Source organism: Somniosus microcephalus, chromosome 3 (assembly GCF_052327205.1).
Source record: "Somniosus microcephalus isolate GS21.2 chromosome 3, FLI_Smic_1.0, whole genome shotgun sequence".
Lineage (NCBI taxonomy): Eukaryota > Metazoa > Chordata > Chondrichthyes > Squaliformes > Somniosidae > Somniosus > Somniosus microcephalus.
Window position 1 is genome coordinate 33,618,144 of NC_140989.1, and position 12,434 is coordinate 33,630,577.

Here is a 12,434-nt window from a genome sequence, read left to right on the forward strand (position 1 = left end):
CCATCTTTGTATCATCCGCAAACTTGGCTACATTACACTTGGTCCCTTCATCCAAGTCGTTAATGTAGATTGTAAATAGTTAAGGCCCCAGCACCGATCCCTGTGGCACCCCACTAGTTACCGTTTGCCAACCGGAAAATGACCCATTTATCCCGAGTCTCTGCTTTCTGTTAGTTAGCCAATTCTCTATCCATGCTAATATATTACCCCCAACTCCGTGAGCTCTTATCTTGTGCAGTAACCTTTTATGTGGCACCTTATCAAATGCCTTCTGAAAATCAAAATACACCACATCCACTGGTTCACCTTTGTCCACACTGCTCGTTACATCCTCAAAAAACTGCAGCAAATTTGTTAAACATGATTTCCCTTTCATAAAACCATGCTGACTCTGCTTGACTGCATTATGATTTTCCAAATGCCCTGCTACTGCTTCCTTAATGAAGGACTCCAGCATTTTCCCAATGACAGATGTTAGGCTAACTGGTCTATAGTTTTCTGCTTTCTGGCTTCCTCCTTTCTTAAATAGGGGTGTTACATTTGTGGTTTTCCAATCCGCTGGGACCTCTTCAGAGTCATGGGAATTTTGGTAGATTGCAGCCAATGCATCCACTATCTCTGCAGCCACTTCTTTTAAGACCATGGGATGTAGGCCATCTGGTCCAGGGGACTTGTCGTCTTTTAGTCCCATTATTTTACCAAGTACTTTTTCCTTAGTGATAGTGATTGTCTTTAGTTCCCCCCTCCCTGTGGCCCCTTGATTGTCCATTATTGGGATGCTGTTAGTGTCTTCTACCGGTAAAGACAGATACAAAATATTTGTTCTGAGTCTCTGCCATTTCCCCATTCCCCATTCTCATCCTCTAAGGGACCAACGTTTACTTTAGCTACTCTCTTCCTTTTTATATACCTGTAGAAGCTCTTACTTTCTGTTTCAATATTTTTGCCAGTTTACTCTCATAATTCATCTTCTCTCTATTATTTTTTTAGTCATCCTTTGCTGTTATTAAAAAATTTCCCAATCCTCTGGCCTCCCACCAATCTTGGCAACATTGTATGCCTTCATTTTCAATTTGATACCATCCTTTATTTCCTTAGTTAGCCACGGACAGTGCTCCCATCTCTTAAAATCTTTCTTTCCCACTGGAATATATTTTTGTTCAGTTATAAAATATCTCCTTAAAATGTCCGCCACTGCATTTCAACTGTCTTACCCTTTAATTTATATTTCCAGTCCACTTTAGCCAGTTCTGCCCTCATGCCATTGTAATTGCCTTTGTTTAAAATCAGGACACTGGTTGAGATACAACTTTCTCACCCTCCAACTGAATTTGAAATTCAACCATGTTACGATCACTCTTTCCTAGAGGATCCTTTACTATGAGATCATTTATTAATTCTGTCTCATTGCACAGTACCAGATGCAAGATAGCCTGCTCCCTGGTTGGTTCCATTACATACTGTTCTAGGAAACCATCCCGGATAGACTCTATGAACTCCGCCCCAAGGCTACCATGCCAATTTGATTTGTCCAATCAATATGGAGATTAAAATCACCCATGATTATTACCGTACCTTTTTTTACAGACCTGATCACAGCAGAAAAGACAGAGGTTGGAAGTGGGAATTCATTCCTGGTAATCATAAATCCAGTCAAAATCATGACTGGATTTGTTTTTATCATATATTTAAATTTTCCCCCCAACACTCGTATCATAATAATATCCCAACACTATTTCAAATCAGTACTATTGCTAACCACATGAGGGACCCCTCAGCAGTACTGTTCCTAACTACATGATAGATTAAAATCATGCAGTTAAAAAAAATATGCATTTTAAAAATAAGTATATATATTTTGCTGTTGACAATTGTATGCTGTAATAAGTAACAAATTACTGACTATTCTATTGTATTAATTGTATTTAATGTATTTTACAGTCGCAGAAGCCCTTTAAATTGCTGAAAATATTGTTGGCTGAAGTGAATGCAAGTAAAAAGAACTTCAGTGATCTGAGGCTCTGTTTTCAGTGGGTGTGTCAGAATGGCTGTATCAGAATGGCTGTGTAGTGACCCAAGAGGTGCTGAAATTCAGTTCAACTATAGCTCTGTGCAGAGGTAATGGTAATAAGTTAAATGCACCAAGTCCCGTTCACCCATCACCCCTGTGCTCGCTGACCTACATTGGCTCCCGGTTAAGCAACGCCTTGATTTCAAAATTCTTATCCTTGTTTTCAAATCCCTCCGTGGCCTCGCCCCTCCCTATCTCTGTAATCTCCTTCAGCCCCACAATCCCCCACCCCCCTCCCGAGATATCTGTGCTCCTCTAATTCTGGCCTTTTGACGGGAAGTAGATCTGCTAGTTTTTCCTTCCTTTGCCCCAAGATGAAGTTCTCTTTTGCTGCACATTACTCTGTTGACTTGCTTTAGAACTAGTGGACCAATGTGCCAATTTGAATGATGGGTAAGGGTGCACTCGTGACCTTCTTGATTGAAAATCCAGTATTCTACAGCTGAAGCAACCAGACCAGTACTGAACTAATTTTATGACTTTCTGCCATACGCCAATTATGTAAATATAAACTGGTAATCTTACACTTGGAAAATGCAGAAAATTTGCAGTCTAAAACCCAAGTGAAACTAATGTAAAAATTAGTCATAGAGTTATACAGCACGGATAGAGGCCCTTCGGCCCATCATCGTGTCCGCGCCGGCCATCAAGCCCTGTCTAATCTAATCCCATATTCCAGCATTTGGTCCGTAGCCTTGTATGCTGTGGCATTTCAAGTGCTCATCCAAATGCTTCTTAAATGTTGTGAGGGTTCCTGCCTCCACAACCCTTTCAGGCAGTGAGTTCCAGACTCCAACCACCCTCTGGGTGAAAAAGTTCTTTCTCAAATCCCCTCTAAACCTCCCGCCCTTTACCTTGAATCTATGCCCCCTAGTTATTGACCCCTCTACTAAGGGAAAAAGCTCCTCAGCATCCATCCTATCTATGCCCCTCATAATTTTGTACACCTCAATCATGTCCCCCCTCAGCCTCCTCTGCTCCAAGGAAAACAAACCCAATCTGCCCAGTCTCTCTTCATAGCTGAAGCGCTCCAGCCCTGGTAACATCCTGGTGAACCTCCTCTGCACCCTCTCCAACGCGATCACATCCTTCCTGTAGTGTGGTGACCAGAACTGCACACAGTATTCCAGCTGTGGCCTAACCAGTGTTTTATACAGCTCCATCATAACCTCCTTGCTCTTATATTCAATGCCTCGGCTAATGAAGGCAAGTATCCCATATGCCTTTTTTACCACCTTATCCACCTGTTCCGCCGCCTTCAGGGATCTGTGTACTTGCACACCCAGATCCCTCTGACCCTCCATCTTGCCTAGGGTCTTACCATTCATTGTGTATTCCCTTGCCTTGTTAGTCCCCCCAAAGTGCATCACCTCGCACTTTTCCGGGTTAAATTCCATTTGCCACTGTTCCGCCCATCTGACCAACCCATCTATATCGTCCTGCAGACTGAGGCTACCCTCCTCGCTATTTACCACCCCACCAATTTTTGTATCATCCGCGAACTTACTGATCATACCTTTTACATTCATATCCAAGTCATTAATGTAGACCACAAACAGCAAGGGACCCAGCACCGATCCCTGTGGTACCCCACTGGCCACAGGCTTCCAGTCCCGTAAAGGTCAAGGGTGGTTCCAAAAACCACAGGGAACCTTGGATGTCAGGGGATATACGAGAATGGATTAGGAAAAAAAGGAGGGCTTTTGGCAGATACAAAAGGCTAAAGACGGAGGAAGCCCTAGAGGAGTACAAAAAGTGCAGGGGGATACTTAAAAAAGAAATTAGGAGATCAAGGAGGGGCCATGAAATAACACTGGCGAGCAAAATAAAGGAAAATCCGAAGATGTTTTATAAGTATATTAAGGGTAAGAGGATAACTAGGGGAAAAAATAGGGCCCATTAGGGACAAAAGTGGCAATCTGTGTGTGGAGCCGGAAGATGTAGGAGGGGTTCTAAATGAATTTTTTGCATCTGTTTTCACTATGGAGAAGGACGATGTAGACATAGAAATAGGGCGGGGGGACTGTGATATGCTCGAACATATTAACATCGAGAGGGAGGAGGTATTGGCGGTTTTAGCTGGCCTAAAAATGGATAAATCCCCAGGCCCGGATGAAATTTATCCCAGGCTGCTGTGTGAGGCAAAGGAAGAGATTGCGGGGGCTCTAACACATATATTCAGGACCTCTCTGGCCACAGGGGATGTGCCAGAGGACTGGAGAACCGCTAATGTAGTACCATTATTCAAGAAGGGAAGTAGGGAAAAACCGGGGAACTACAGGCCAGTGAGCCTAACATCAGTGGTAGGAAAATTATTGGAAAAAATTCTGAGGGACAAAATTTGTCTCCACTTGGAGAGGCAAGGATTAATCAGGGATAGTCAACATGGCTTTGTCAAGGGAAGATCATGTCTGACTAATTTGATTGAATTTTTTGAGGGGGTGACTAGGTGTGTGGATGAGGGTAACGCAGTGGATGTGGTATACATGGATTTCAGTAAGGCCTTCGATAAAGTCCCGCACAGGAGACTGGTCAAGAAGGTAAGAGCCCATGGAATCCAGGGTGCCTTGGCACATTGGATACAAAACTGGCTTAGTGGCAGAAGGCAGAGGGTGATGGTCGAAGGTTTGTGTTTGAGGCACTCAGCAGGCCAGGCAGCATCCGTGGAGAGAGAAACAGAGTTAACGTTTCAGGTCTGGGACCCTTCTTCAGATCTCCAGCATCCGCAGTATTTTGCTATTGTAAAAATTGTGCTTGCTTGCTTAAACATCCATATGCTTCAATTTACTTGCATATTACCGTGAGACATAACCTGGTCGTGGATGTTGAACTTGTCCTTTCTTCTATTTCCTGCTGTCGCAACATGGCTCTGAGCTCGTTAACTGTATCAAAAAGAAGATATTACCTAATACAGTCTATGTTAATACCTTAGCAATGCTCATTGAACACAAAGTGTACTTTGCACGCTAAAAATAGGCAAGTGCACATATGCGTGCAAGAAATCAGTTAAATACTACACCAGCCTGAATACTGGAAAATATGGAAGTGATCATCTTACAGGGCTTTTGCCATTTATACCAACATATTCTATTTTAGGTAATTTTCAGTTGCAGTAAGGTTGAAGGCAACATCTGACCCACAACTAAAATCCTACAGCACCTTTCTAGTTACCAGGAAAAGACCCTTATGCAAAGGTCTATTATGATTTTATGTTTGTTATTCTACAAGTAAACCAAGTACAATACGGGAGTAGGTATGAAGTATCTTGCTTTTTTATGGTTTACCTTGGATACTTTGGAATAGAATGGCTAACAGTTAAATTAGAATTTCCATAGACACGTTTCCAGTGGAATAATCCAATCATTTCACACAACTTCGCTGCAAAGCAAAGACCTGCAACATTCAGAAAGCAGCAAATCGCAAAAGAAAAACTGAGCACCAAAATCATGGTAATGCATGTCAGACAAGCACATCCATTACCTAGTAAATGCAATGTAATTGCTCGTGAGTGGCATGAACTCTCTATCCTCCATTTCACTCTTCTGCCTTGCCTTCAAGCATTTCACCCTGTTCTATCCTTCCCACCTCTCATTCAAAATCCTGTTGTGTACCGCTCTGCCAAGCCCCATGCTGACTTCTCCACGGAGATATCCCCCCTTTACCTTGGCACCAAATGACTCCTTAACCTACACCTCAACTCTCCTAGCCTCCTCATCTCTGCCATTCTATACCGCACTTAATCCTACCCAGACTCTCGACTGCTATCCTCTTGTATCCTGTCTCTCTGTATGCAAGATCCTGATCACGGATGAGGATTTCTCTGATCACTTGCTTGTTGCGGTTATCAACCTCCAATCCCATTACCCTCAACATTCACTTTAGGAAAAAATCTTTCCCCTAGCTCCTTCACTAATTTTCTGTAACTCCCAATTCCCTGTCCTTTAGCCCTCCACTCACCATGACACTACAGCTGCTGTCAACTCACTAAACCATTCCTTCACCTCCAACTCCCAGAAAATCAAGCAATGCCTCCCACTCATCATTTCCTCAATACACCTCCATCTTTGCTCCCTTAGATCAGAGGGGTACAAACGAGCACACCAGGTGCACAACTAGCTTGGGTTTCAATTGTCAGATTTGGCTCCACCATGTCAAGCTTGACTGTACCTCACTTTCCTCTGCCAAAACCACCTACTAAACCAAAATTACCCTGGGAAGCAAGGACATCCCTAGGCTCCTCTTCTCCTCTAACCTCCCCCTCGAACTGTTATTAAAATAACAAGCAGTCCATTACCTCATAGGGAATTTTCAAAACATTATTATAACCCTACCAAATGTTATCGGAATTAAATGAATTTGAAAGCACACTAAAAAGACAACTACAAAAAGGGAAGTAAACATTTTAAAAAAGGCAACAAAAAAATCACTTTAGAAGTCCCTGCAGCAGACTCCTGCAACACTAGTGCACATGGAGGCATAAATGTTGCTGCTAGGCAAAGCACACTGTTACAGGCAGTAGCTACAACCCTCCCCAAAAAGACATATTTCAGCCTATAAAAACAAATTCAGTAATAAATTTTAATCAGTGGTCACCTGCATGACTGTGTTGCAACTCTTGCCACGCCACTTCACCGTGACTCTGTCCCCTCTCTTGGCGACTCACTGAGTTTTGCTGGACAGTGTCAAGGCCGCCCACTGAAGACGGCTCAGAGGATTCTACCTGAAGTTTTCCTTCCAGAGTACACTTCAGTTTCTGGATGCTTTTGGTGGCCCTTTCTGCAAGCAATAGTAGTAAAATGGTAATTTCAGAAAAACAGAATGGACAAATGTACATGATCTGCAACGCAAAACATCTTTACAATCAGTTTGATTTACAGATAAAGAAAGCACATGTTTGAACAGTGTGAAAGGACTTTGCTCTTTTGTCACCATTCTTCATCATACCATAGGGAGCATGTTAAATTTAACAAAAGGTGAGAGATAGAAAAAAGCTTGGTTTAATCACCCATGTGCCAGACTGCCCACTCAACAACAACAACTTGCATTTATAGTCATCACATTTCCAAGGCACTAAGACTGACATGACAGTGAGATTCTAGTCTTCATTCCAGTAAAGATGGATAAATACAAAGAGAAATAAAGAACGATTCCCCCCCCCCGCCCCCCCACGCAAGTGTGCATTTCCTGCTTTTCTTCCGATTAAAATTTGGACTAGAGATCTTGCAAGAGCTCTGGAGTCACAGAAAGCCACCATATAGAAAATGGGCTTCCAAAATGGCACAGTCCTGGCACCGCTCCTCCAGGCTGCTTGAACCCTAAAAATAACACCATGAAAGTCAGGAGAACAGGAAAGGGCTTTACAATGGTCAGGATGACATATATGCTGGCAATCTAACCCCACCCCACTCCCTGCAGAGACTTCCTAGAAACAGGTCCTTCCTTGCTGGACAGCACAGGTTCCTGGTTGGCAAACCACAAGGTCTGGGAGACAGTGAATATCTTTGTCTGCTGCGATTTCAGTTTGGCTAATCGGCAACAGCCCCAGCCATTCGGGCCAACTGCTAGACCAGGTATAGAGGCAGCAGAGTAAGCCAAGGGCTACAATGGAGCTTCGCTGCCATACATGCCAATTATCAGCATTGCATATCAACAATGCATTTGGCAGTTTGCTGACAAAAATCAGCAGAAAAATTGGACCCCTTTCCCCTCACTCCCACTCCTAGCAGGATCTGGCTGCTAGTAGACTGGACTGAACTGGCTCTCTCTCCCTTCAATGTCCTCAACACCAATGGTAGCGATTCCAGCCTCCGAATACTGTAAGTAGGAATTCTTGTCAAAACAGGAATTCCTTGCTAGTGTAGAGAGAGGGTGGAAACACTGCCATTAGCTTTAGGAGTGGTATTGAAGGGACAGCTGCTAATGGTGGGCAAAGGGAGGGAGGTGCACAAATGCCCAGATTTGGAGGAATACAGAGTGTGGGGTGGGGAGGGAGGGAGTTGTAGGGCTGGAGGAAGTTAGAGGTAAGAAGGGGTGAGGCAAGTCCATGAAGGGATTTAAACAAGAGGATGAGAATTTCAAATCTGGAGGTGTTGTGAACCAGGAGCTAATGTAGGTCAGCAAGAACAGGAGCAGGACTTGGTGTGGGATAGGATACAGGCATCAGAGGTTTTGATGAGCTGAAGTTTCTGGAGGGTGGAGGATGCGAGGTCAGTCAGAGGAGTATTGGAATAGTCAAGATTGGAAATGACAAAAGCATGCAGAGGGTTTCATCTGCAGATGAGCTAATGTTGGGGTGGAGGCTGGCAATGTTATGAAGGTGGTCTTTGTGATGCAGAAGCTATCAGGTCAAACACTTAACTTGGTTTCAAATAGGTTGCCTAGATTGCAAACAGTCTGGTTTGGCACAAAACAATGGCCAGAATCGGCAACAAAGACGATGGCCTCAGTTTTTCACCATATATATCAATGTGGATGAAGGAAAAGGGAGTCGTATATCCAAGTTTTCAGATGATACTAAGTTAGAAAGCACAGTAAGTTGTGCAGATGGGAGCAGGAAGTTACCAAGGGGCATAGACAAGTTAAGCGAGTGGGCAAAACTGTAACAAATGGTGTTCAATGTAGGGAAGTGCAGAATCTTAAAATTAGGGCTAGGCCATTCAGAAGTGAAATCAACAACAACGTATATTTATATAGTGCATTTAATGTAGTAAAATGTCCCGAAGCACTTAACAAGAGCGGTATCAATAAAAAACATTGTTGACACCGAGCCACAGAAGGAGATATCAGGACAGGTGACCCAAAGCTTGATCAAAGAGGTAGGTTTTAAGGAGCATCTTAAAAAGAGAGGAGAGAGGCAGAGAGGTATAGGGAGGAAATTCCAGAGCTTAGAGCCAAGGCAGCTGAAAGCACAGCCGCCAATGGTGCAGCGATTAAAATTGGGGGTGTGCAAGAGGCCAGAATTGGAAGAGCGCGGAGATCTCGATGCACTTTTCCCCCACACAAAGAGTAGTGGAAATCTGGAACACTCTCCGCCATAATGTTGTGGATGCTGGGACAATGGAAATTTTCAAGACCGAGATCGAGAGATTTTTGTTAGGCAAGGGTATTAAAAGGGGTATAGATCAAAGGTGGGGAAATGGAGTTGAGGTACAGGTCAGCCATGATCTGACTGAATGGCAGAACAGGCTTGAGGGGCTAAATAGCCCACTCCTAATCCTATGTTACTATGTCAGTCTACCCAATGCTTAACCGGTGAAAAATTGCGACTCAAAAAAGATTAGATATTGGACAAGTAGTCCGACAATGCAGAAGCAGTGGAGGGGGATGAGCGGTAGTGGAAAGACAGAGCTAGGGAAGGAGCAGAGGAAGCTGAATAAGGTCCTCACACGTGCTTTTGGAGGTGAGAGTGGAGGAGCCAGGGAGAAGAGTTTATGAAGATGGATGGTAGTGGAGAAAAGAAGCGGCGGGTTCTTTGCTCTCAAGGAGGATCATGGAGTAGTGGCTAGTTTTGGCAGAGGAGATCGGTACCTGAAAGCACCTGATGTGGTCCAGCCAGGTGTTGGATGGCTAAACCTGTTGCCTGCCAGATAAAAGAACCAGAGGGCAGATGAGGAGAATTAATTTTTATGCAGCGAGTTGTTACGATCTGGAATGCAATGCCTAAAAGTGTGATGAAAGCAGATTCAATAGTAACTTTCAAAAGGAAATTGGATATATACTTAAAAAGGAAAAACGTGCGTGGGAACGGGACTAATTGAATAGCTCTTTCAAAGAGCTGGCCAGGCAAGATGGGCTGAACGGCCTCCTTCTGTGCTGTATGATTCTATAAAGTCTGCACCCTTGGACTCCAGGGAACAAAAATGGGATCATACTGGGAGATCAACCGAGATGGGAGAGCGCAAAGGTTTTGCTTGGGAACTAGAGCGTCAAAGGTGGACGTGAGGTAGTAGTTAAGCAGATCAGCGGCTACAAAAGCATTGTGATGAATAGAGGGCCAAAGGCTACACAGTTGGGATTTAGAAAGTGCAGTTGTAAGTGAATTGGGGAATAGTTTTTCCAGGGACAGACATAGAAGGAATTGGGATTGGAAGCGAGTAGGGGGACATCATAGAAATTTATGGCAGAGAAGGAGGCCATTTGACCCATTGTGTCTATGCCGGCTGAGAAAGAGCTATCCAGCCTAATCCCACTTTCCAGCTCTTGGTCTGTAGTCTTGTAGGTTAAGGCACTTCAAGTGCATATCCAAGTACTTTTTAAAACATGATGAGTGTTCCTGCTTCTACCACCTTTCAGGAGGTGAGTTCCAGACCCCCACCACCCACTGAATGAAAAAATTTCTCATCAACGCCCCTCGAATCCGTCTACTTTAAATCTGTGTCCCCTGGTTATTGACCTCTCTACTAAAGGAAATAGGTCCTTCCTATCCACTCTATCTGGGCCCCTCATAATTTTATACACCTCAATCAAGTCAACTCAGCCTCCTCTGTTCCAAAGAAAACAACCCCAGCCTGTCCAATCTTTCCTCATAGCTAAAATTCTCCAGTCCTGGCAACACCCTCGTAAATCCTCTCTGAACCCTCTCCAGTGCAATAACATCTTTCCTGTAATGTGGTGACCAGAACTGTACACAGTACTTTAGCGGTGGCTTAACTAGTGTTTTATAGAGTTCAAGCATAAGCTCCCTGCTCTTATATTCTAAGCCTCGGCTAATAAGGGAAAGCATCCCGTATGCCTTCTTAACCAGCTTATCTACCTGTCCTGCTACCTTCAGTGATCTGTGGACATGCACTCCAAAGTCCCTCTGTTCCTCTACACTTCTCAGTATCCTACCACTTATTGTGTATACCCTTGCCTTGTTCGCCCTCCTCAAATGCATTACCTCACACTTCTCTGGATTGAATTCCATTTGCCACTTTTCTGCCCACCTGACCAGTCCATTGATATCTTCCTGCAGTCTACAGCTTCTTCCTCACTATCAGCCACACGGCCAATTTTTGTATCATCTGCAAACTTCTTAATCATGTCCCCCACATTCAAGTCTAAATCATTGATGTATACCACAAAAAGCAAGGGACCGAGTACAGGAAACTCCCGTTTAAACGGCACCTAAATATCCAGAATTCTCTATTAACCGGCAAAATTCAGGAGTAGGTTCAGGTTAAGTTTTACTGTATATTAGTGGCCATGTAACCGGGGTTCCTGGATCTGTGGCTGTGTAACAGGGACTCCTGGATCTGTGGCCGTGTAACTGGGATTCCTGCACAAGTGGCCGTGTAACTGGGACTCCTGGATCTGTGGCCGTGTAACTGGGATTCCTGCACAAGTGGCCGTGTAACTGGGATTCCTGGATCTGTGGCCGTGTAACCAGGGACTCCGGGATCTGTGGCCGTGCAACAGGGACTCCGGGATCTGTGGCCGTGTAACTGGGATTCCTGCACAAGTGGCCGTGTAACTGGGACTCCTGGATCTGTGGCCGTGTAACTGGGATTCCTGCACAAGTGGCCGTGTAACTGGGATTCCTGGATCTGTGGCCGTGTAACCAGGGACTCCGGGATCTGTGGCCGTGCAACAGGGACTCCGGGATCTGTGGCCGTGCAACAGGGACTCCGGGATCTGTGGCCGTGCAACAGGGACTCCGGGATCTGTGGCCGTGCAACAGGGACTCCGGGATCTGTGGCCGTGCAACAGGGACTCCGGGATCTGTGGCCGTGCAACAGGGACTCCGGGATCTGTGGCCGTGCAACAGGGACTCCGGGATCTGTGGCCGTGCAACAGGGACTCCGGGATCTGTGGCCGTGCAACAGGGACTCCGGGATCTGTGGCCGTGCAACAGGGACTCCGGGATCTGTGGCCGTGCAACAGGGACTCCGGGATCTGTGGCCGTGCAACAGGGACTCCGGGGTCTGTGGCCGTGCAACAGGGACTCCGGGGTCTGTGGCCGTGCAACAGGGACTCCGGGGTCTGTGGCCGTGCAACAGGGACTCCGGGATCTGTGGCCGTGCAACAGGGACTCCGGGATCTGTGGCCGTGCAACAGGGACTCCGGGATCTGTGGCCGTGCAACAGGGACTCCGGGATCTGTGGCCGTGCAACCGGGACTACTGGATCTGTGGCCGGGACTCCTGGATCTGTGGCTGTGCAACCGGGACACCTGCACAAGTGGCCATGTAACCGGGGTTCCTGCACCTGTGGCCATGTAACAAGGACTCCTGGATCTGTGGCCGTGTAACCGGGACTCCTGGATCTGTGGCCGTGTAACCAGGACTCCTGCACAAGTGCCGTGTAACCAGGACTCCTGCACAAGTGCCGTGTAACTCGGGCTCCTGCACAAGGGGCCGTGTAACCGGGGCTCCTGTGGCTGTGTA

The 12,434-nt window shown here is 45.6% G+C and overlaps 1 protein-coding gene across 10 annotated transcripts in view; it reads right to left on the reverse strand.

Moving 5' to 3' along the window:
* The window catches only part of sdccag8 (SHH signaling and ciliogenesis regulator sdccag8), a 414,689-nt gene that overhangs the window by 399,127 nt on the left and 3,128 nt on the right, over positions 1 to 12,434 (reverse strand). For 9 of the 10 annotated variants that reach the window (XM_085979869.1, XM_085979861.1, XM_085979875.1 and 6 more), the window contains exons 2-3: positions 6,665 to 6,847; positions 4,871 to 4,953 (exon numbers count right to left, since the gene is read on the reverse strand). In XM_085979869.1, coding sequence (XP_085835995.1) covers positions 4,871 to 4,953; positions 6,665 to 6,847 — 266 coding nt within the window. Of the gene's footprint in view, positions 1 to 4,870; positions 4,954 to 6,664; positions 6,848 to 12,434 lie in introns of those variants that run through there. The other variant, XM_085979893.1, reaches the window with a different exon arrangement.